Source organism: Tasmannia lanceolata, unplaced genomic scaffold, assembly GCF_043159265.1.
Source record: "Tasmannia lanceolata isolate RefF3 unplaced genomic scaffold, GAP_Taslan_0.1 ptg000018l, whole genome shotgun sequence".
Lineage (NCBI taxonomy): Eukaryota > Viridiplantae > Streptophyta > Magnoliopsida > Canellales > Winteraceae > Tasmannia > Tasmannia lanceolata.
Window position 1 is genome coordinate 51806631 of NW_027518695.1, and position 26760 is coordinate 51833390.

A 26760-nucleotide genomic window follows, 5' to 3' on the forward strand; every position below is an offset into this window, starting at 1 on the left:
TCTCCTCTCAACATGGTATCAAAGCCCTAGGGGTTTTTGTGCCCTAGGGACCATTGGAGGAGCTCCCCTTCTCCTTCTTCTCTCCTCCCTCCCTCCATCACGCTCCTCCTTTTTCTCCTTCTTCTCGCCCACCCTTCCCACTCGCCCCAGCCAAATTTTTTTTTTTTTCCCGCCCCTGCTCCTGCTCCTCCTCCTCCCTCTCTCTCTCTCTCTCTCTTCCACCCCAATCTCTTCCTCTTTCTTCCCATTTTCACCCTTCCCTTCATTTCCCTCATTAAAACCTTCATTTTTCCCTACTAATCCCATTTCCTATCCCTCATGAAACCTTAAATCCCTAACCCTCCCACCCTAAGTTCTAACCCTCTTTCTCTCTATGGTCTAAATTTCTTCCGCCCCTCTTTTCTTCTTCACTCCGCGACTCTGACGTTTCATCTTCTCCATTTATGCCCTAGAGGCCCTATTATGTCTTTTTTTTCTCCTCTCCTTCGTCGGAGTCGCGCCACATTCTCTCACCACACATAGTGGTCTCTTTATGCCCTAGGGGCCTTCTCATTTCTCTTGTCCCTTACTTTGACGTCGTGTGTTGTCTATTTTTCCTTCGTTCCTTCTATGGATCCTCCTATTGTAGACAATCCCTCTCTCGGGCAAACCTCTTCTTCTTCTACCCCTATTTCCCATTCATCGGGTGATGCCTCCTTCCTCCCGATGACCACGGTCAAGCTTGATGGTTCCAATTACATGAATTGGAAAATGGCGGTGGAAGTTTATCTTATTGCCAAAAGGAAGGTCTACACCATACGTCGTGACCCTCCTGCGGCTTTGGATCCCACTTATGAGCAGTGGGAAATGGATGATGCTCATATCTGTAGTTTACTCTGGCAGAGTATGATCCCACAGATTTCAGGGACTATGATGCTGCTTCCGACTGCAAAGAGGATTTGGGATCATACTGCGGTTATGTTTTCAGGCGTTGGTAACCTCTCCCGTATTAGTGCCACATATTCTGCATGGATGCATCTTCGGCGTGGTGACACCCCTCTTTCTACATATTATGGTCAGTTCGTCTCTCACTGTCAGCAGCTTGACATTTTTCTGCCCTTGACGACAGACTTAGCCGTCGCCGCTCGGCAGCGGGATCAGCTTCGCGTTGTTCAGTTTCTCGAGACCTTGGGCCCCGAGTTTATGTTTTTTCGCCAGCAGATTTATGGTTCTGGCACTATGCCTTCCCTCGAGGAGGTCTAACAGCGGGCACAACAGTGTCTAGGTGGAGCCTCTCTTACTCCTGTTGTTTTTGATGGTCATGCTACCGCGGCATATGCAGTGGGAGATCGTCCTGCCCGTGGTGGTGGGATGTTTGGCCGAGGCCGTGGCCGTGACTCTAGTCGTGGCGGACGTACCATGGCTACGGATTTATCTAGTGGCAGGGGATATGGTGGCCGACCTCGTCCATATTGTACACATTGCCGGCGCGAGGGCCACCGTGATGAGACCTGTTATGTGCTACATCCTGAGCGTCGTCCCCCGCCGCCATCTCAGTTCGGGCGATCAGCGCACCTTTCTACTCTGGACGACTCTGATCCTCGAGCATCTTCCTCTGGCTCCAGCCCAGCTGTACCGTCTTTCACTCAGGCCGACTATGATGAGCTCCAGCGCCTACGCTTGGCCGCCCATCCTCCCAGTGCTGGCTTTGCACAGCCAGGTAGCACTCCTGCCTCTCTTCTCAGTAGCTCGAGCTCCTGGATCATTGATTCGGGAGCCTCGAACCATGTGACTGGTACTCTATCATCACTCAGGTCTTTTCACCCTCTTTCCTCTCAGTCTATGACCCTCGCTGATGGCCATACTACTCCCATTTCTGGTACAGGGAGTACCTCTCCCTACCCTGGTCTTACCCTCTCCTCTGTGCTTTGTGTTCCCCAGTCTCCCTTTAACTTACTTTCAATCAGTCAACTCACTAAATATCTTAACTGCTATGTCTCATTTTATCCATCTTATTGCTTATTACAGGATATTGCGACTGGGAGGACGATTGGTAAAGGACGTGAGGTAGATGGGTTGTATCGTCTGGATGAAGGTCCCCCCGTACCATTTTACAAAGTTCTGTCGACGCCTACCAGTGGCACTGCCGCCTTGGTCATCCATGCATTGAGTGCTTACGGTGCACCTCTATAGTTTCTGTTCCTATTCAGTTTTTTCAGTGCGAGGCCTGTGAACTTGGAAAACACCACCGTGTGTCTTTTCCCTCTAGGCTTGTTAGTCGGGCCTCGCACCCTTTTGCTTTAGTGCACTCTGATGTATGGGGTCCCCTGAGAACTCCTTCTATTTTTGGATATAGATATTTTGTTGTTTTCATTGATGACTATTCTCGCATGACTTGGCTGTATTTGCTTCACGATCGTTCTGAGGTTTTCTCTGCTTTTCGTACTTTTCATTCTGAGGTTACAAATCAGTTTGATTGTACCCTCAAATGCTTGCGCACAGATAATGCTAGAGAATATTTCTCCACTACCTATGGGTTCCAGGATTTTCTTTCCAGTTGGGGTATTCTCCACCAGTCTTCCTGTGCTCACACCTCTCAGCAGAATGGTGTGGCTGAAAGGAAGATGCGCTCTTTACTTGATGGGGCTCGCTCTCTTCTTATTCAGATGCGAGTTCCCAAGAGCTATTGGGGTGATGCTGTTCTTACTGCATGCCACCTTGCCAACCGGCTTCCATCTTCGGTTCTTGGTGGCTCTTCCCCCTTTGATGTGTTATACCCTGGTCATGACCCCTTTCCTATCACCCCTAGGGTCTTTGGGTGTGTGTGTTTTGTTCACCACCTTGGTCCTGGCTTTGATAAGCTGGACCCTCGGGCTGAACGATGCATCTTTCTTGGGTACTCCCGTACCCAGAAAGGTTATCACTGTTACAGTCCTCGCATGAGTCGGTCCTTTGTGTCTGCCGATGTCACATTCTTCGAGTCTGAGTCCTACTTTGTATCTTCTCATGAGACTCCTTCCACAGGTCCTGACTCGGACCTTCCTCTTCCCCTCCCCACCCTTCAGGCTCCTCTCCTCTCCCCTCTTGTATTAGTTCCTGAGACTATTCCTGTTTGTGATCCCTCCTCTTCACTACAGGCTCCTGAGGCTACTGAGGCTCCTCCTCCCGCTCCTCCGCAGACATATCCTCGTCGGCCGAGATCTACAGCTCATCCTCGTCGACCGAGATCTACAGCTCATCCTCCTCCGCCTGCGCCATTGTCCTTGCAGCCGGAGATCACACCCCCCACATCTCAGGTACCTATCTCTCCTACTCCTACTTCAGATTCTCCCATTGCTTCTCGTACTCGTTCCACAGTACTGCTCACCCGATTTCCTCTGTTATTTCATATGATTCTCTCACCCCGATGTTTAGGGGTTTTGTTTCGTCTTTGTCCTCTGTTTCTTTGCCACAGTCTTTACCAGCTGCACTTGATCATTTGGGATGGCGTGCGGCCATGGATCTTGAGATAGAGGCCCTCCAGGCCAATAAGACATGGGAGTTAGTTCCTCTTCCTCCTGGGGCTCGACCAGTTGGTTGTCGCTGGGTTTATGCCGTCAAACACTTACCTGACGGTACTATTGAGCGCCTTAAGGCGCGGTTGGTGGCAAAAGGCTATACTCAGACCTTTGGTGTTGATTATTTAGAGACTTTTTTGCCGGTCGCTAAGATTCCGTCTGTTCGTGTTCTTCTATCTCTTGCAGTTACACATGACTGGCCTCTGCATCAGTTAGATGTCAAGAATGCCTTTTTACATGGTGAGCTTACTGAGGAGGTGTATATGGAGCAACCTCCTGGGTATGTTGCTCAGGGGGCGATGTCCTCCTCAGTATGTCGGTTGCGGAAGTTTATATACGGTCTCAAGCAGTCTCTTAGAGCCTGGTTTGGACGATTCAGTGATGCTATCATGCACTATGGCATGAAGCAATGTACAGTTGATCACTCCGTCTTCAGTTCTCATTCCACTACTGGTTGTGTGCTATTGATAGTATATGTCGATGACATCATCATTACAGGCAGTGATTCAGAGGGGATACGCAGGTTGAAAACCTTCTTGCAGAACGAGTTTTCAACCAAAGATTTGGGTCGTCTCAGATACTTTCTAGGCATTGAGGTTGCATATTCTACTAGAGGTCTCTCCCTCTTACAGAGGAAATATGTACTAGATCTTCTTGAGGAGACAGGTCACCTTGGAGTGAAACCTGCGTCTGCTCCCATGGACCCAAATGGGAAACTTCTTCCAGAAGAAGGAGATTTATTAGATGACCCTAGCAGATATAGGAGGCTGGTGGGTAAGCTCATATACCTTACAGTCACTCGTCCAGATATATCATTTGCTGTTGGCTCAGTCAGCCAACATATGAGCTCACCCCGTACTTGTCACTGGGCAGCAGTGATTCAGATTCTTCGCTACTTGAAAGAAGCAGCAGGGAAAGGACTCCTATTCAAGAAGCTTGGTCATACCCGAGTAGAAGGCTTCTGTGATGCAGACTGGGCAGGATCTCCAGCAGATAGGAGATCTACCACTGGATATTGCACCTTTGTTGGTGGCAATCTAGTGTCGTGGAAAAGTAAGAAGCAGGACATAGTCTCCAAGTCGAGTGCAGAATCAGAGTATCGTGCTATGTCTCATACCAGCGGGGAGCTTATTTGGTTACGTTCTCTCCTTTCAGAGATTGGTTTCTCTTCATCTGCTGCAGCTCAGCTGTATTGTGACAATCAAGCTGCAATTCATATAGCTACGGAAGACCGTGAAAATAGTTGGAAAAAAGTAGAAAAATAAAAAGTAGAAGAAGAGCCGTGTAGCATAAGTGAAAGGGCATTTTGGTCATTGTCCATGTCAGAATCTGTACTTTGTCACCCATCGGATAGGTTTTGAAAACCTGGGATCCCCACCGTTCAAAATTCTAGTGAAAGTTTGTCCCCCATTGTTCATTTTCCCTATTCTAAAAGAATAGGAATTCAAGTGGGAAACGATTTCTCACCATGAAATCCTATAAAATGGAAAGAGTGGGTTGGATATGCAATTGTAATGCTCGTAGACGTCCATCCTCCTTTACTACATACACAATTCCCATTTCCCCTCTCTCTCTCTCTCTCACTTCTAGTTTTGAGAAAAACAAAAAGGGCGAAAGGATTTCAACATACACTTGGGATTGGATCTCAAGATCGGTTCTCAATATCTTCATCCTTCAATTCGTGCAACTCAAGGAGCCACTACTACAACTTCTAAAGAGTTTGTGTTTCAGAAACACCAAACACCAAGCGGTGAGTGGATCAAGTAGTGCTTATCTTTTCGATAATCTTGGGGTAAAGTTCTCTTAAACTTCTGAATTTCAATTTGTCTGGAAGAAAAAAATTTGTTTTATGTGATCGAAAGATTCTGCCGCGCGTAATTCTTCCCATGCCACCTTCCACCCTCTGCGTTGTAGTGAAGAGAAATCAGACAATTTATTATCAAAAAGTAATACAATTCCAAATGATAAATGAAGTTCAATGAGAATTGTTGTACTGATAGATTTCTTAGCATAGATAGCTTTGAAAGTTTTAATGGCAACTCTCCTATCAATGCATTCGAGGAAAGATGATTGCAAAGAAGTATATCAAACAATAAGATAGATATAGAGAAGAGAAGAGAAGAAATAAAAATAAAAAAGGAAGGTCAGTAGCATCTTACTGTCTTTGAGGAGGGCTTTTACAAATGCAAAATTTCACGTCTAGGTTCATTTCTCTTGTTGGCACCAAGTTTCTCTAAAAAGGAAGCTCAGCTACATCTTACTGGTTTTGAGGAGGGCTTTTACAAATACAAAATTTCACCTCTTGGTTCATTTCTCTTGTTGGCACCAAGTCTTTCTTCATTGCACTTGTTGGCTCAAATTCATCAAGCATAAGTACTTCCAAAATAGGTATATGAATGTAAACCAAAACTGAAAAACTAAAATCCACACTAATATAGAGCCAATATTCCTTAAAACACATGAAGAATTCACAATTCAAATATATTAAACCACCAAAAAATCATTTTATACATATTTTAACAAAAAAAAGCTAAACACAAACACCAAAACAATTGATAGTCAAAGCCAATCAAACACCACACTCAAAACCAAAATCAAAACTCAAAAAATAAAAAAGTACGACTCAACTACTTGGATTACATTGAACCTGCGAACAAAATAAACCAAAAAATATATATATCGATAAATAATTATTCATGTCAATAAAGGCTCATCATGCATCAATAAGTAAATGAACATTACTTAAAAATGCAAAAACCCAAGCGACATTTGCTCCAACGACATCTCTTATGGTTTTGAACCTTCCAAACGGTCTTACTTCATCATGAACCAAGGGTACTTTAATAGTGACTACACAGAATCTGTGTCCGAATGGTGTGCCCCCAACTTCTGCCATTGGATCTTCTGTCTAAAGAAAATATTGTGTGCCACTTCCACATCATGTCGTGTGAGGCCAATCATAACAACCTAAGCAATTGAGGGTATATGATGATAGTTATTTAAGATAATTAATCATACTTGTCAAGTATTGACATTATTCTAGGTAAAAATATCAACATATATATCTCGATAGGGGAGGGAACTGCGTGACTTGCAGAAGAGAGTGGTTCATCTAACCATCGAGTAGCAGCGTTCGGAACTTACCATATAATAAGATGGGATTTCCTAAGGACAATCGCATATGGCATTTCATGGACCGGGTGTTGCATGAGAGAGCGGCCAATTAGGATGAATTAAATGAATAAGAAGAAAACAGAGGCTATGTGGTTGCCCTCTCATGCAACCGCCAGTCCTCGAAATGCCTTTTGTGATGGCCCCTAGCAAATTCCTAATAAGATAGATGCATTAATCAATCTGTAAAATAACAAATTTTAAACTTAATCATACTAAACATAATTAAAATATTAACTGATTGTTACCCCTAAAATTCAACAGAATGTTTGCCCATTGTTCTTGCATCAATGTGCGCTGCTATTCTATCTCATTTGTCTTTTGAGCTTCTGCGGTCTTTCTCTATCACTCTATAGGGCTCCATACTCGGCCATGTCTCTCCTCTCCCATAACCTGAGAGAATACATCATCTCTTATAGCTGATCGTCGAATAGGCGGGATGATGAGTCTGGTAGTCCATGAACTAAGACTGAAAATGAAGAAACCTGATGTCAAATTTGTCTAGATAAACAAATTAGTGTATGAAACTTAAAATGTATATAGTTTTACTTGCGGGCTCAAATGATAGTATAATAGGGATTTACTTGTGAGTCTATATGATTGTATTAGTGGAGCCTACTTGTGAACGGTCAAATGAGATGGTGAATTAGGCTTACTTGTAAAGGCTACATGAAAGTAAACTAGGGTCAATATGTGAAACCTATTGTAAGTAGAAGTGCATCTCAAATATATAATACACTTTTTTATCGTTTTGTAAATCTCAAATACATAAGTTGAAGGGTCTGATATAAATGCAATATATTAGATTGACAATGATATGTGTAACAACATATTTTTTAACACCTTCATCAATATATCCATATCAAAGGTACATCGTTGCATATATATGTCAATGCATCAATTGACACACCCCGATTTATAAACTGTGAGGGGCCTACTCTGGATGGGATCTGGCCCTTGTTATGGCTAGGCCATGCAACAAAATCAACTCTCATCGCGATTCTAACCTTCCCATGTGAGAACCTAATTCGTTGCTTCTTTGTTTTTTCACTGCCCACTAACAACCCCATTGGAGTATGAGAATTTTTCGGCGTGAGTAGATTTTGATACATGCTCCATCATAACTAGGCCTAACAAATAAATTATTTGGATCATTGAACGGGTTCCACTTCACCTACTCATAATTTTTCTTTAAATGGTTTGTCTGTGCATCATATAGAAACTCTCCAATGTACGGTTTGCAAGTTGTCTCGGGGAAAAAAAATGCAAAGAAACCTTAAAATGTGATATTTTACGTGTAGATTTTTTTCAAGGAAAAACACCGGCAGCAAAGGTATATTAAAAGTGGGTGGTCCAACCGTTCGGTGATCAAAACAATCTATCTATTGGTGTCGGTTGATGCTGAAATCTGGACTTGAGCCTAGGTTGAGCGTTGTAGATGAGCTTCGCTGTTTAGGATGACTTGCGATCACTGAGAATTCATTAAAGGACCCGGTGTTTGGACACAGGAGCACGCTCTGATACTCAAGTCAGAATGGAATACCAAACAGTTTAAATTAAATGCTAAAGGCAGGGAGAGCTTGAAGAGAAACAAATGGTGTGGTTGTGTGATGCATACTTTGGAGTTTGGTCCCCCTTTGAGAGACTAGTCCCTGGTAGTTTGGAAAAATTAGCTTTAATGGAGTCCTTGTGATTGACTGACTTGCCTAAGAAGTCGGTTTCCATACATATCCGAGCCGCGAGCTAGGTTTCCTATTAGCGCACGGGTTCTATGATTTTTTTTCTGGAAGAGGTGCGAAATGACTCTTGTGCCCTCGGTTGCCACTGTGTGAACCTGAACGATATGTCTAGTTGACCGCATACGCGGTCCTAGCCTCATGTTGAACAAACATCCCAATCAACAAATTTTTAGTAGGTCGGATCAATGGATCCTATCCTATGAACATTGCACATTAAAAAAGAGCCTAAGAGACACCGTCTAGCAATTTCTTTCTCTTAACTCTAGGTTTGCAAACTACACATCTTGTCCATAAGATTAAAGCCTATGAAATCAATAGTTTAGGCATCTTTTGTTTTGGATTTTGAGAATTGACTGAGTCCAAAATTAATTATCGAACTAAAATTTTAACTCCATTCTGAGTCCAATAATCTGTTTTCGGACTCAACCAATTCTCAAAATCCGAAACAAACAGTCTAAATGAGGCCCAATAAAACGAAGAGGCTAAAGTCATTTGATCAAGATGGGGTCAGATTGGCGGATCCTATCACATGAACACATGTGGTGCTCACTTGGAACCTCCATTGATGAATATATCTTCATCCTCATCAATATTTCTAAATACTTCGGAGGGCGATGATAATTTTGCACCCCTCTTGGATAATTCACACCCCTTTAACGGGAATTAACGTCAAAAGCCATTAAAGTCACAATGGGGCCCGCTTCCCTTCATGTTGTGCCACAATCCATAAACAAAGATGATCCCATACATCCACAGACTTGACTGCAAGTTCTCTAACGACTGGCTGACTCTTTTTCCATTACTTTCTTTTGCAAATTTAAATATTTCTTTGTTTTTGAGGAAAATTTAGAACTTGTTTGGTAAGCATGGAAAATTGTTCCTTGGATTGGTTTATTGCTTTTCTTTTATGATACTTTTGAGCTTTTCCGTATGTCCCAACTGCCCTTGCAGACTTTGGATACATAAACTATCAAGATCAATCTTCTCATCAAAATCAGGTCACATATGGGGACTTGCTTCTATTATCTAGACCGTCGATCTGAAGGGCCACGAGGCTAGGCCAATGGTTATGGTGTCATGCTTATGGATTTAAATTCCGGTTTCAATCCATTTAGGCCGAAATTTAGTAAAAAAACTTAATTAATCATTTAGGTAAGTTCTATAATTTCAACCAAAATTTTGAAAAAATATTAAATTTCTTTTTAAAATATTAAATTTCCCGAGATTTCAGCTGAAACTTCTTAAATTTCCAAAATTTTGGGAAATTGCGAAATTTCGGTTAAAACTATGCCCATGCCAAACATTAAGATTCATGCCCAAAAATCAACGACTTAGCTTTTCTTGGAAAGCCCTAAACATGATTGATTTAAAAAACAAAAAGAGTGTAAACATTTTCATGTTGTAGAGTAGCTATTATCTTAGAGTTCTAATCTTGTTTTTGAAGCTCATCCATTTGATTCCAGTATTGATCTAAGTTTTCTCGTGACCAGGGATTAAACTCGTACTAAGATTTTTTCTCTCTTCAAGTGAGCCCTCTACGCTGGCTTTTTTCTAACGTGTGGTGCTTGTTGGCTTGATCACGTGAGTGGGGTCGATGAATTATTGCATCTTTGACTTTTAATGCAGTGTTGGTACAATCAAACTTTGCTTTTCTTAAAGTGGGTTGCTATTGTTTGATTCTCCTTGTCGGCCACACGGGACACTGACATTAATTAGCGCTCAAATGGGCCCCATTTGATTGGTAAAAATCTCTCCACTCGTGCTTTACAATTGAACTGAGATGGACGACTAGTATAAATTTGATGGGTCTTGCTATTTTTGACAGTCCATGTGAGGTCAAGATAGAAAGATTTGTATGAGTCTTGGGGCAGGTAAAGGAGATCCAAAGCAAGTTCGATCAAGTGAACGGTTCAGATCAATTGACTATGAGATCCCTAGAGCATTATGGGTCCCATCTTTAACTTATGGGAGCCATCCATTTCATACCAGTCCACGTGATGTCAAGAATCGACGATTTGCAATAATTTTGGGGCATGGAGATCCAAAGCAAGGCCCAACAGTTCAGATCAATCAAACTTACTTTTTCTTCCTATTGTTGGTCATTATTTCTTAGTTTTTGCAAGCAATAAAGAGTATTCTAATTTTCTTACCATGATAAGAACGTTTAGCTACATTTTTTTTCCTTGGCTTGCTACATAAATCTCAAAGATGAATTATTGCATCTTTTTCTTTTTGGTCTGGCAGTCACAATCGAACTTACTTTTCTTCCTGTGTAAAATTTGTTTTACACCCATTTTACGTCAAAATAATGATCCATTACTTGTTTTTACCCTCTGCAAGAGGTTCACTATGCTAAATAAAACCAGAGGCTTTCAGAGTTATTATCAGTTCTAGAGAAGCAACCATCTTAGTGCTCTAAACTTGCTTCTTTTTTTTTTTGAATCACGATTTGTTAGTTCGTTGCTTCTTTCTCTGCGTCTTGGTTGAACGAACATCCCAATCAACAATTTTTTGGTAGGTCGGATCAATGGATCCTATCATATGAACATTGCACATTAAAAAATAGCCTAAGAGACACCGTCTAGCAATTTCTCTCTTAACTCTAGGTTTGCAAACTACACATCTTTTCCTTAAGATTAAGTCCTATGAAATCAACAGTTTAGGCACCTTTAGTTTTGGATTTTGAGAATTGACCGAGTCCAAAATTAATTATCGAACTAAAAATTTAACTCCATTCTCAGCCCAATAATCAGTTTTCGGACTCAAATCAATTCTCAAAATCTAAAACAAACAGTCTAAATGAGGCCCAATAGAACGAAGAGGCTAAAGTCATTTGATCAAGGTGGGGTCGGATTGACGGATCCTATCAGATGAACACATGTGGTGCTCACTTGGAACCTCCATTGATGAATGTATCTTCATCCTTATCAATATTTCTAAATACTTTGAATGGCGATGATAATTTTGCACCCCTCTTGGATAATTCACACCCCTTTAACGGGAATCGATGTCAAAGAGCATTAAAAGTCTTGCACATAACCTTCTTTTTTACGCTTTTTTATGTCAATTCATAGTAGAGGGGTGCGAATTATCCTACGGGGGTACAAATTTATCATCTCGCTACTTTGAGTCTTATAAGTTGAATTAATTAGTTATTGCAGATTTTGCATCTCTCAATACATTTCTAATGTCAGCTTCCTGGTTATCTTATGCCCTGATTGTGTTGGAGTTTGAGTACTGATTGTGGGTCCAAAACTGATTAATGGACTAAAAATTAAACATAAATTTGAGTCCAATAATCAGTTTTGGACTCACAATCGGTTCTCAAAATACAAAATTGAGCCTTAGAGTTCTAATCTTGTTTTCGAGCTTCTCAATCGATCTATACTTTTTTCTAATGTGTGGTGTCTCGATGTAGTGTAGGCACAATCAAGCTTGCTTTTCATTAAGTCGGTTACTATAGTGTGATGCTCCTTGTCGGCCATGATTGTAAGTACACACCACTTTTCAAGTATAAAAGAAGGGCTATGTTTGGCTGCAAGCAATTACCTGGAACTTACATTGTGGAATATTGGTAGGTAGTTTTTGCTTGTCAACCAAGTAGAGTACTGGTAGGAGGCATCATTACCAATATATAGATAGAGAAAAAAGTAAGAGAGAGAGAGAGAGAGAGAACATCATTCCCAAAAAAATCCAAGCAAAAAAATCACATTTTTGGAGTCCTTTGCTTGTATTTTGTTAGTAGAAGACATGGGTGACATGTCACTGCACAAGGAGGATTCATTCGTCTAATGCCAACCAAACATAGCATATTGATGATGTGGCACCCAAAACTCAAGTAAAACTGGCGGCTACAAAAGCCAGGCTTTTGTGCAACCAAACAAAGACTTCTTTCCTATTTTACGAGGAGATCACTTGACCACTACTCTACCAAGACACAGGTAATTAAAAAAAACTAAATGGGTTGGTGAGAAAATAGCATTTGATTGATTCTACGTTGAAACATGACACCTGGATGGTCACATGTGATCATCATAGCCTGGAAAACTAAGCTAAGTTAATTGGGGGTGATCGACTAGTCACAATGGGGCCCGTTTCCTGTCCTGTTGTGCCACAATCCATAAACAAAGATGATCCCATACATCCACAGAAATACAGAATTGACTGTACCTTTCTCGATTGTACCCTCGAAAATAAGTTCTCTAAAGACTGGCTAACTCTTTTTCCATAACTTTATTTTGCAAATTTGAATATTTCTTTGTTTTTGAGGAAAAGTTTGAACTTGTTTGGTAAGCATGGAAAATTGTTCCTTGGATTGGTTTATTGTTTTTCTTTTATGATATTTATGAGCTTTTCCGTATGTCCTAACTGCCCTTGCAGACTTTGGATACATAAACTATCAAGATCAATCTTCTCATCAAAATCAGGTCACATATTTGGACTTGCATCTACTATCTAGACCTTCGATCTAAAGGGCCATGAGGCTAGGCCAATGGTCATGGTCTCATGCCCATGGATTTAAATTTCGGTTTCGGTCCCAGTTTTGGCCTTCGTTGAAACTGAAATTTCTGCCGAACTTCGGCAAAAAAAAGAAATTAATTAATCGTTTAGGATATTCGACCGAAATTTCATTATAATATTATTTTTATAAATTTTTTTTTTTTTCGAAGTTTCCAAAATTTCGGTTAAAAGTTTAAACTATATGCCCTTGCCAAACATTAAGATTAAGGCCTAAAAAATCGACTACTTAGCTTTTCTTGGAGAGACCTAAATATAATTGATTTTTTGAAAGAAACAGAGGGTAAACATTATCATGTTGTAGACTAGCTATTATCCAAGTTCTAAACTTCTAATCTTGTTTTTGCCTAACTGGTACCAAGATTTTTTCTAACCTGTGGTGCTCGTTGGCTTGAGCACTTGAGTGGGGTAGATGAATTATTGCATCTTTGACTTTAAATGCAGTGTTGGCCACAATCAAACTTTGCTTTTTTAAAGTGGGCTGCTATTGTTTGATTTTCCTTGTCGGCCACACGGAACAATGACATTAACTAGTGCTGCCCATTTGATTGGTAAAAATCTCTCGACTCTTGCTTTACTATCGATTCGAGATGGACGACTAGTATGAATTTGATGGATCTTGCTATTGTTGACAAGTCTATGTGAGGTCAAGATGGAAAGATTTGTATGAATTTTGGGGAAAGATTTGTATGAATTTTGGGGCATGTAGAGGAGATCCAAAGCAAGGCCCAACGATTCAGATCAATCTATATCCGATTGTTGGTCATTATTTCTTAGTTTTCTAATCTTCTGACCATGATAAAAACGTGTAGGAAATGTAGCTAGATTTTTTTTCCTTTGTGTGGTGCTCCTTGCTCGCCACATAAATCTCAAAGATGAATTATTGCATCTTTTTAAACTTACTTTTCTTCCTGTGTAAAATTTGTTTTACACCCATTTTACGTCAAAAGAATGATCCATTACTTGTTTTTCCCCACTGCAAGAGGCTCTCTGTGCTAAAAAAAACAGAGGCGTTTTGAGTTCATACTGCTCTAAACTTGCTTTTTCTTTTTGAATCACGATTTGTTAGTTCGTTGCTTCTTTCTCTGGTTCTTCTCTCCAATACAGGAAGAAGGTATGGCCGATCTATTACTGTCTCCTCTTGTTGATACAATCGTTGGCAAATTGATGGATTCAGTCATACAAGAGATTAAATTACTATGGGGTGTTGATGAAGCGGTCAAAAACCTATCCACCACATTATCTGCAATTCAAGCTGTGCTTCAAGATGCTGAAGAACAGCAAGTAAGCAGTAATGCAGTGAAAAATTGGCTTCGGGAGCTTAAGGATGTTGCTTACGATGCAGATAATGTAGAGGACGAGTTTACAACTGAAGTGCTCCGATCAAAATTGGAAGGAAATATCCAAACCAGTAACAGGAAGCAGGTGCGCAGCTTATGCTTCTCTTGTTTTACTTCCAACCCAGTTAAGTTTCGACATGAGATAGGACATAAGATCAAAGAAATTCGGGAGAGATTGGATAAGATTGGACAGGATAGGCATCACTTTCATCTGAAACAAGGAGATGCAGGGAGGCGGCCTGAAATAAAAAGGCAACCACAGATGAGCTCGTTAGTGGATGAATCAAAAATATGCGGCCGGGTTAACGATAAAGAGGAGATAGTAAAATTGCTGTTGGATGAATTTGCATCATCGTCATCATCGTCATCGTCGTCATCCAAGGATATCTCTGTTATTCCGATTGTCGGCATTGGGGGCCTCGGAAAGACAACTCTCGCCCAGTTTATTTACAATGATAAAAGGGTGGGAGATCATTTTCCAGTTCAAGAATGGGTCTGCGTCTCTGACGATTTTGATATACGTGGACTAACAAAAGCAATTATGGAATCAGTGACAAAGAAACCTTGTGAACTTAACGAAATCGATCCACTTCAAGTTAGCCTCAAGGAAGAATTGAGTGGCAAGAGATTTTTACTCGTCCTAGATGATGTATGGAATGAGAATCATAGTGACTGGGATAGGCTACAGTCCCCATTCAGTTCTGGGGCAAACGGAAGTAGAATTATAATAACTACTCGAAGTTCAGAGGTTTCAAGAATCATGGGCACTATTCCTGCTTATAATTTGGGTTGTTTAGATGAGGATGACAGCTGGTCCTTGTTTACACGACGGGCATTCATAGTGGGAAGCTCAGATGTACCTCTGAACTTAGTAGCAATTGGAAAGAAGATCGTGAAAAAGTGCAATGGGTTGCCTTTGGCAATAGAAGCTCTTGGAGGTCTCTTACGTTCAAATACCAATGAGAACAAGTGGAAGAATATCCTTGAAAGTGAAATGTGGGAAATATCAAAGATGAGAAATGATATTATTCCATTACTAAAATTTAGCTACGATCACTTGCCTGCATGTCTGAAACAATGCTTTGTGTATTGCTCCCTGTTTCCAAAGGATTATGAATTTGACAAGGACACTCTAATCCAACTTTGGATTGCAGAAGGATTTATCCAACCTGAAGGAAGGAAGCGACTGGAAGACATAGGTTTCGAGTATTTTGATGAGTTGATGTCAAGGTCCTTCTTTCAATATTTTAGATGGTTCTACAAGATGCATGACTTAAATCATGACCTTGCACATTCCGTTTCTGGTGATGAATACTTCAGAATAAAAAATAGCGTTGACTCTTGGAATGTCGCTGCAAAGGCTCGTCATGCATCAGTATGGCAACGCAGTGAACACTAAGGAATTTTCGAGTCCTTTCATGAATCTGAGAGGTTGCGCACATTTCTACTACTGCCAAGGTACGAAACACTCACTAAGCAAGTTTCTCATGATTTCTTCCTAAAATTGAGATGCTTACGGGTGTTAGATTTGAGTCATAGCTGTGTAAGAGATTTGCCGGATTCTATTGGAGAATTAAAATATTTGAGGTACCTTGATCTCTCTTCTACGACTATTGCAACCTTGCCTGAATCAATTGCTAGCCTCTATAATCTGCAAACACTGAAACTTTGCTATTGCCATCAACTTGCTGAGCTACCAAAGTCCACCAGCAACCTAATTAACTTACGGCATCTCGCTTTGAAGGGTTGTAAGATTTCTACGCCGCCGGAACTTGGGAAATTAACAAGTCTTCAAACACTGACTATATTTGTTGTGGGCAAAGAAAGTGGATGTGGAATAAGGGAGTTAAAGAACTTGACAGAGTTGAGGGGACGTATTCGCATTTCAAATTTGGAGAATGTGATAGATGAGAAGGAGGGCAAAGAAGCCAATTTGAAGAAGAAAGAGCACCTTGATGAGTTGACGTTGGAATGGAGCAGTGATAATCCACGAGATGCTGCAGTTGATGAGGAGGTACTTGAAAGCCTCCAACCTCACACCAACGTCAAAACCCTAAAGATTTTATCATATGGTGGTGTTAGTTTCCCAAGGTGGATGATGAGTGGTAATTTGACGAATCTGAACACTGTTAGTCTCGTTCAATGTTTGAATTGCCAACAACTTCCACCCCTTGGACAGCTACCTTTCCTCAAGAAGCTCGAGATTAATGGAATGGATGGATTGAAACATATTGAAGGTGAGTATATTGGTGGGTCCAATAAGATTATTTAGGGTTTTCCATCATTGGAGGAGTTAGAGCTTGTAGACATGCCGAATTTGGAGGAATGGTGTGGAGCAAGGGAAGGGGACATGCCATGCCTTGGTACACTAAAAATATCAGATTGTCCTAAGCTGCAGAGATTTCCCCACCTCCCATCCATTAATAATTTGGAATTAGGAGACTGTAATGAGATGGTATTGGCCTCGGTTCCTTGCCTCACTACTCTAAAGTCATTACAAATTTGCTATATTAAAGGCTTGATATCCTTACCCCCTGGATTTCTTCAACCCTTAACCGTACTTGAGAAATTGCATGTCAGTGACTGTAATGAGTTGGTGTCTTGGCCAAAGGAGGTCGGGTTGCATGACCTTCCTTCTCTCCAATATTTAAAAATTGAGCGGTGTCCTAAACTCGAGTCATTGGGAGACGACGAGGATGGCCTTCCCATCACGCTTAGATCTCTCGATATATCCAACGGTTGTGATACCCTCAAGTGTACGCCTACAAGGGGGCTAGGAAAACTGAGTTCCCTCCAACATCTGGACTTGGTTACTCAATGCCCATTCTTGCCAGAGGGGATTTTCAACAACCTTACATCGCTCAAAGAAATGGTAATTAGAAATTGTCCGCAATTGGAGTCATTGGCAGGCGAGGAGGAGCTACCCACCGCGCTTACATCTCTCAGGATCTACGACTGTCCTAATCTCAAATCCCTATCCAAGGGGATGGGTAATAACCTCACCTCCCTCGAACAATTATCTATTACTAACTGTCCACAACTAGAGTCATTACCAAACATCATCGGCCTCCGTACAATGACAATTGAAAAGTGCCCTCTAATGCAGCAGTTTCCAGAGGGAACGCTCGACATGCTTACATATCTCGAAGTTGATAATGTTGAGATCTTTTCTAACAACCTTACATCCCTCCAAACCTTGGATATTTCTGAATGTTCACAACTCGAATTCTCTCCAAGCATGCTACTGCCCCTCACGCTTAAAACCCTCGGTATCAATTCGTGTGATAATCTGAAATCCCTGCCCAAGGGGATGTTGAAGAACTCCACCTCCCTTGAAACATTGTTCATTGGTCGGTGTCCTCAACTCCTTTCCTTGCCGGAGGAAGGGCTGCCCACCACGCTTCAGAGATTACATATTTATGGCTGTCCGGAAGTAGAGAAACAGTGTCAAAAGGACGGAGGCCAATATTGGCCCAATATCTCACACATCCCCAGAATATGGATAAATTACTCGTGGGTTTGAAGACTACTCTGGAGAAGGTACACGACTGTCTCTCCTCTTGGCTTTTGTTTTATTTATTTTTGGTATGTAAGATGGGATTGAACCTCCGACCTCCAGGTTGATGAAAAAGCCTTAACCATTGAGCTAGAGGTTCAATCCCAAATTAGGGCTCTTGGATATTATTAATCATATGAATAGATTTCAATCCATTATTTATTTTAAAGAATAGTAAACCTCAATTTCTCTCTGTCTCTTTTCATTTCCTCATTTTCTCTCTTTCACTTTCTTACAAAACAAAGGAAATAATTAATTTTACTGGAATTTCAGGTTCATAAAGAAGGACACTCATCCATGAAAAATTAAAAGAAAAAGCAAGTGAAAATTACCCCATTTTCTTCTCCCCAATCCAATCATTTGTTTAATTTTTTCATTATATCTCAATTTTTTTTGTCTTAGTCTTTGCCTAATATACAGTAGATTATGACTTGTTTGAGACAAAAGGAACCCTAACTGGGATGAATTTATCTTTTATGCTTCATTGAATTTATGCTCTGTTTTGGACCCTTTGATTTATGTTCCTTGGGTGGAGTGTTGGGTTTTTAGGCATTCAACTCTTCAACTCTTCTTCCTTTTTATTAAGTGTTGGTTTGCTTTAAATGTTATTTGATTCGTGATTTCATTTGCAATTGATTACATTCCCTATACTTATAAGAAGATGAAATTGTGTCTACACTCTAAAGGTTTCCCTCTTGAATTTATTATGCCAACTTCTGTTAGAACTGTGCATCAAAACTCTTGGATTTTATTAATCATATGAATAGATTTCAATCCATTATTTATTTTAAAGAATAGTGAACCTCAATTTCTCTCTATCTCTTTTCATTTCCTCATTTTCTCTCTTTCAAAACAAAACAAAGGAAACAGTTAATTTTACTGGAATTCCAGGCTCATAAAGAGATTTTTTTTTCAGGTTCTAGGATTTTTCATTATATCTCAAAATTTCTTGTCTTAGTCTTCCCATACAGTAGATTATGACTTGTTTAAGACAAAAGGAACCCAAACTAGGATGAATTTACCTTACATGCTTCATTGAATTTATGCTCTGTTTTGAACTCTATGGTATCATTCATATTAATTGATCTTGTAGCAACTCTTCAAATCTTCTTTCTTTTTATTTAGCATTGGTTTGCTTTAAATGTTATTTGAATGATGATTTCATTTGCAATTGATTACATTCCCTAAACTTCTGTTAGAACTGAGCATCAAAACTCTGTTAATTTTTCATCTTCATTCTACCCCTCACACACACACACACACACACACACACACACACACACACACACACACACACACACACACACACACACACTTTATTGGAATTTCAAGTTCATAAAGAAAGTGCACCTATCCATGAAAAATGAAAACAATAAGACAAAGCGAAAATCCAATGACTTTCTTCTCCAACCCAAACATTAACTGATTTTCTCATTAAATCTCAAAATTATTTACTATTATCTCAGCCCCTTTTCTTCTTATTTTTTATAACAGTACACAAAAATGATTTAAAGCCCATTTTGTTGCATGTGCTCAATTTTTTGTAATTTTTTTTTTTTTAATTTCTTATTTTCTGAGAAAAGAGATACACTTCAATCACCACAAGTTTGGGTTATATTTCTTACTTCTAATTAAGTTAGTTTCACTAACGCATAAGTATTTTAAGATTAGGAGGTGCTAGATCAGGCTTGGCTATTTGTTGATCCCAACACATACAATTATCGTTCATGCATTTTGGTTTTGTGTATATTAGAAGATTTTTTCATTTACACTTCTTTTACTCTAATTTGATCTGACGATAGCTGTTGAATTTACCTAAGCATTCATGCAGTAGAAACTTTTGAAATTCATGATCAATAAAATACGGCAACCCCATTAGTGCATGTAAAATCTCAAGAGACGAGACAAGGAACACATACATGCCTAACATTCAAATTAGTAATGCTTAAGAACCACAAAAGAGATTAAAAAATGAATGTATTGATATAGATGCATACTTCTATTACTTACAGTCAGTAAACAAAAACCCAAATTTGAAACTCTCTATTCTAGTTTTTTAGCTTAGTATGGAACAAAACAAGTTTAAACCAGGTTTAAATGCTTGCTTTGTTGGTATGTCTGGGTTGAGATATTTTTAATCTAAAATCAATTTCGAAATTAGTTGACGTAATGCTACTAGAATGCTCTTTGTTCTAGCTCTCTGGATTAGGATGGAACAACATGATACTGGAAAAAACATCTACTCAAAGAAATTTTAGATGCCCATACAAAATACTGTCTTACATGGCTTGAGGTAGGTTAAATGTTTTTCTTTCTTGTATGTCTGGGTGACTGGGTTGAACTTTTCTTCTCCCAAATCAAATCTCACATTAGTTGCTATGATGCTAGTAGAGTGGTTTCTACATTTTCTTCATTTATTTTCAAATTTAGTTACATAGTTGTCTACAATAAATTGTTACCTTTTTTTATAACAAAAAGAATCCAACTGGGATGAATTTACCGAGTACACATTGTTGAATTTAAGCACTGTTCAGGCTGCTTTGGTTCTTAAGTTGTTTTCTTTTCTTTTCCTTTAGTGGCTTTGTGCCTTGGTGTACTTTTTGTTTTATTTTTCTCTGTTCTCCTTTTTCAATTAGTTTCAGTTTATCCAAAAGAAAAGAAGTGTCTATATTAACAATTTGATCAATGTGTGTAACTATGATCTATGCACAATTAATTTTAACTAAGTCAAACAAGCCAACATGGATTTTTATTGAGCTTTCTATTCATTAGTCATTCCGTGACATCATTTCATTCTATAAGAAGATGGAGTGGTATCTAAAGAATTCTCTTTTGCATTTATTACAAGGATTCTCTTTTGCATTTATTGCACCAACTTCTATTAGAAATTAGCATCAACATTGAAATAATTTTCCAATTTGCCTGTGCCTCTGTCTCTATCTCTCCCTCTTTCTCACACACACACATTGATTTTTTTTCCTGGCTTATTAAGAAAAATTAAAAACACAGACATGCAAACACAGTGCCATATTGACTTCTTTTTTGATAAACACACACACACACACACATGTTAACTTAAAATGCTTCATTGGATCTTTCTTAGTTGCAACGTATTATTGCCCTAAACTTTTGAAATTCTTGATCAATAAAATACGGCAACCCCATTAGTGCACGTAAAATCTCAAGAGACAAGACAAGGAACGCATACATACCTAACATTCAAATTAGTAATGCTTAAGAACGTCAAAAGATATTAAAAAATGAATGCATTCATATAGATGCATACTTCTATTACTTACAGTCAGTAAACAAAAACCCAAATTCGAAACTCTCTATTCTAGTTTTTTTGCTTAGTATGGAACAAAACCGATTTATAGCAGGTTTAAATGCTTGCTTTGTTGGTATGTCTAGGTTGAGTTATTTTAATCTAAAATCAAATTCGAAATTAGTCGATGTGATGCTACTAGAGTGCTCTTTGTTCTAGTTCTATGGATTAGGATGGAACAACATGATACTGGAAAAAACATCTACTCAAAGAAATTTAGCTGCCCATACAAATTCTGTCTTACATGGTTCGAAGTAGGTTAAATGTTTTTCTTTGTTGTATGTCTGGGTTGAATTTTTCTTCTGCAAAATCAAATCTCACAATAGTTGATATGATGCTAGTAGAGTGGTTTCTACATTTTCTTCATTTATTTTCAAATTTAGTTACCTAATAGTCTACAATAAATTGTTACCTTTTTTATAACAAAAAGAATCCAACTGGGATGAATTTACCGAGTACACATTGTTGAATTTAAGCACTGTTCAGGCTGCTTTGGTTCTTATGTGATTTCCTTTTCTTTTCCTTCGGTGGTTTTATGCCGTGGTGTAGTTTTTGTTTTATTTTTCTCTGTTCTCCTTTTTCAATTTGTTTCAGCTTATCCAAAAGAAAAGAAGTGTTTATATTAACAATTTGATCAATGTGTGTAACTATGATCCATGCACAATTAACTTTAACTAAGTCAAACAAGCCAACATGGATTTTTATTGAGATTTCTATTCATTAGTCGTTCCTTGACATTATTTCATTCTATAAGAAGATGGAGTGGTATCTAAAGGATTCTCTTTTGCATTTATTACAAGGATTCTCTCTTGCATTTATTGCACCAACTTCTATTAGAAATTAGCATCAACATTGAAATAATTTTCCAATTTGCCTGTGCCTCTGTCTCTATCTCTCCCTCTTTCTCACACACACACATTGATTTTTTTTCCTGGCTTATTAAGAAAAATTAAAAACACAGACATGCAAACACAGTGCCATATTGACTTCTTTTTTGATAAACACACACACACACACATGTTAACTTAAAATGCTTCATTGGATCTTTCTTAGTTGCAACGTATTATTGCCCTAAACTTTCTCCAATTTATTTCAAATTCTCATCTGCTATTTTAGTTTGGGCCTGGCAAATAAAGAATGATAAAGAGGTTGGAGGTTATATCCTAGCTTACCTACCCAAAAAAAAGAATGATCCTTGCATATGAATAGATTTCACTCCATTATTTATTTTAAAGAATAGTAAACCTCAATTTCTTTTCATTTCCTCATTCTCTCTTACACTTTGTTACAAAACAAAGAAATAGTTAATTTTACTGAAATTTTAGGTTCAAATTAGGGCTCTTGGATTTTATTAATCATATGAATAGATTTCAATCCATTATTTATTTTAAAGAATAGTAAACCTCAATTTCTCTCTATCTCTTTTCATTTCCTCATTTTCTCTCTTTCAAAACAAAACAAAGGAAACAGTTAATTTTACTGGAATTCCAGGCTCATAAAGAGATTTGTTTTTCAGGTTCTTTAATTTTTCATTATATCTCAAAATTTCTTGTCTTAAGACAAAAGGAACCTAACACTAGATTATGACTTGTTTAAGACAAAAGGAACCCTAACTAGGATGAATTTACCTTACATGCTTCATTGAATTTATGCTCTGTTTTGAACTCTATGGTATCATTCCTATTAATTGATCTTGTAGCAACTCTTCAAATCTTCTTTCTTTTTATTTAGCATTGGTTTGCTTTAAATGTTATTTGATTGATGATTTCATTTGCAATTGATTACATTCCCTAAACTTCTGTTAGAACTGAGCATCAAAACTCTGTTAATTTTTCATCTTGAATCTTCCCCTCACACACAGAAACACATTTTATTGGAATTTCAAGTTCATAAAGAAAGTGCACCTATCCATGAAAAATGAAAACAATAAGACAAAGCAAAAATCCAATGACTTTCTTCTCCAACCCAAACATTAACTGATTTTCTCATTAAATCTCAAAATTATTTACTAATATCTCAGCCCCTTTTCTTCTGATTTTTTTTATAACAGTACACAAAAATGGTTTAAAGCCCATTATGTTGCATGTGCTCAATTTTTTCTTATTTTCTGAGAAAAGAGATACACTTCAATCACCACAAGTTTGGGTTATATTTCTTACTCCTAATTAAGTTAGTCTCAGTGATGCATAAGTATTTTAAGATTAGGAGGTGCTAAATCAGTCACCAAAGACAACCTCCATCTGCTAATGTGTAGGGATATCAGGCTTGGCTATTTGTTGATCCCAACAGATACAGTTATTGTTCATGCATTTTGGTTTTGTGTATATTAGAAGATTTTTTCATTTACACTTCTTTTACTCCAGTTTGATCTGACAATAGCTGTTGAATGTGCCTAAGCATTCATGCAGTAAAAACTTTTGAAATTCTTGATCAATAAAATACGGCAACCACATTAGTGCACGTAAAATCTCAAGAGACGAGACAAGTAACACATACATACCTAACATTCAAATTAGTAATGCTTAAGAACGTCAAAAGATATTAAAAAATGAATGCATTCGTATAGATGCATACTTCTATTACTTACAATCAGTAAACAAAAACCCAAATTCGAAACTCTCTATTCTAGTTTTTTTGCTTAGTATGGAACAAAACCGGTTTAAAGCAGGTTTAAATGCTTGCTTTGTTGGTATGTCCAGGTTGAGTTATTTTAATCTAAAATCAAATTCGAAATTAGTCGATGTGATGCTACTAGAATGCTCTTTGTTCTAGTTCTATGGATTAGAATGGAACAACATGATACTGGAAAAAACATCTACTCAAAGAAATTTAGCTGCCCATACAAATTCTGTCTTACATGGTTCGAAGTAGGTTAAATGTTTTTCTTTGTTGTATGTCTGGGTTGAATTTTTCTTCTGCAAAATCAAATCTCACAATAGTTGATATGATGCTAGTAGAGTGGTTTCTACATTTTCTTCATTTATTTTCAAATTTAGTTACCTAATAGTCTACAATAAATTGTTACCTTTTTTATAACAAAAAGAATCCAACTGGGATGAATTTACCGAGTACACATTGTTGAATTTAAGCACTGTTCAGGCTGCTTTGGTTCTTATGTGATTTCCTTTTCGTTTCCTTCAGTGGTTTTGTGCCGTGGTGTAGTTTTTGTTTTATTTTTCTCTGTTCTCCTTTTTCAATTTATTTCAGCTTATCCAAAAGAAAAGAAGTGTCTATATTAACAATTTGATCAATGTGTGTAACTATGATCCATGCACAATTAACTTTAACTAAGTCAAACAAGCCAACATGGATTTTTATTGAGATTTCTATTCATTAGTCGTTCCTTGACATCATTTCATTCTATAAGAAGATGGAGTGGTATCTAAAGGATTCTCTTTTGCATTTATTACAAGGATTCTCTCTTGCATTTATTGCACCAACTTCTATTAGAAATTAGCATCAACATTGAAATAATTTTCCAATTTGCCTGTGCCTGTCTCTATCTCTCTCTTTCTCACACACACACATTGATTTTTATTTTTTTTTGCTTATTAAGAAAAATTAAAAACACAGACATGCAAACACAGTGCCATATTGACTTCTTTTTTGATAAACACACTCACACACATGTTAACTTAAAATCCTTCAATTGATCTTTCTTAGTTGCAACGTTTTATTGCCCTTAACTTTCTCCAATTTATTTCAAAATCTCATCTACTCTTTTAGTCTGGGCCTGCCAAATAAAGAATGATAAAGAGGTTGGAGGTTATATCCTAGCTTACCTACCCAAAAAAAAGAATGATCCCTGAATATGAATAGAATTCACTCCATTATTTATTTTAAAGAATAGTAAACCTCAATCTCTCTGTATCTCTTTTCATTTCCTCATTTTCTTTCTTACACTTTGTTACAAAACAAAGAAATAGTTAATTTTACTTGAATTTCAGGTTCATAAAGAAAGGACACTCATCCATGAAAATTAAAAGAAAAGACAAGGTGAAAATTACAGCACTTTCTTCTCCCCAATCCAATCATTTCTTTAATTTTTTCATTGTATCTCAAATTTTTTTTCTTAGTCTTTGCCTAATATAAAGTAGATTATGACTTGTTTGGGACATCTTTTCCCCTCTTCATTGTATGCTTTGCTCTTTTAAAATGAAATCGTTAATTTTCTCAAAAAAAAAAAAAGAAGACTTGTTTGAGACAAAAGGAACCCTAACTAGGATGAATTTACCTTAGATGCTTCATTGAATTTATGCTCTGTTTTGGGCCCTTTGATTTCTATTCCTAGGTGGAGTGTTTGTTGTACTTTTCTTTGTTTTCCTTTTTCAATAAGTTTCAACTTTTTTTTAAATGGATTCAATAAGTTTCAACTAATCCTTGAAAAACTAAAAAATATCTTTGTATATGTATACATTACTTGAGACTTTGATCAATGTATGAATGTGAGATCTATGCATAATTAACTTTAACAAAGTCAAACCACCACCATGGATTTTTATTTTCCTTACTAATTGGTTGTTCCATGTCATTATTTCTTGGTATCATTCTATTAATTGATCTTGTAACTGAAATTTTAGGCATTCAACTATTCAAATCTTCTTCCTTTTTATTAAGTGCTGGTTTGCTTTAAATGTTATTTGATTCATGATTTCATTTGCATACAAAGAAGGACCAAATAGAAAATGGGACATCAACCCAGAGCTTCCACTTATGGATGACTCCTCTATCAGAATGGAGGATATGCGATGGCAGGATCTCGATGATGATTTCCTTAGACCTTCTACATTTCGTGCGTCATCTCAGTCATTACCTTCAAGTCCTTCACTCACTATTCGTGACTTAGATGACAATGACGAAGCTGCAGGATCTGGGACTCCAAGAGTGGTCAGTAGCTCGGAACTTGAAATTGAGCGACCATCCAACACTCAAGGTCGTATTACTAGTTTCCTGGGGCGTGGAGAACGTACAAGGGGAGGTACAAAATCTTTAACACTTTCAATTTCCCAGTGAAGATATTAGTCTTACAAATATTAATTCATTTAAACTTTTCCTTTACAGAAAATGTAGAAGGAAGAAGACGAACTGATATTGTTTATTCGAAGGGAAAGAGAAAAGCCTAACTTTATTTCTTCTTATTTGAAAATACTGGAGAAATTCTGTAATAATTTTGATATTTCGCTTTTTGGAAACTGAATTTTTTGTTTAATGGTGGAGGCTCCTGAATGAAAAACTGTTATAAGTTCGGTATTTGGAGAATCATGTTTATGTTTAATGGTGTACAGTTGAATGCTTAGATTTTGATTTTCAAGTATTTTTCCTTAACTTTTATCTTTTATTAATTTTTTATCGCTCTCCGGCGACTCCCCGGCGAAAAATCGAATCCCGCTCCCAACCATCCCCGGAACCTTCGAATCCCGCCCTGGCAACCTTGGGTCAAACAGAGGTCCCAAAGATCAAGCCTGATAACTCGGCACTTGCCTTTTACGGCAACATGATATCCTGAAGATCCAATCACTAAAACTCAGCAAAAGCTCCACCGGAAGCCATTTATGGAACCACCTTTCGGTCACTT

At 38.2% G+C, this 26760-nt stretch overlaps 1 protein-coding gene and 1 pseudogene across 2 annotated transcripts; both read left to right on the forward strand.

Moving 5' to 3' along the window:
- Positions 1-609: 609 nt before the first annotated feature.
- LOC143850427 (uncharacterized) lies at positions 610-1242 on the forward strand. The gene has a single exon (XM_077359680.1). The coding sequence runs from the start codon at positions 610-612 to the stop codon at positions 1240-1242; it is 633 nt and encodes a 210-aa protein (XP_077215795.1).
- Positions 1243-14131: 12889 nt separating this feature from the next.
- On the forward strand, positions 14132-25175 carry LOC143849388 (putative disease resistance protein RGA3 pseudogene; annotated as a pseudogene). The gene is made up of 3 exons (XR_013235662.1): positions 14132-15700; positions 15734-17844; positions 25133-25175. The product of XR_013235662.1 is annotated as a putative disease resistance protein RGA3 pseudogene (transcript).
- Positions 25176-26760: the final 1585 nt, after the last annotated feature.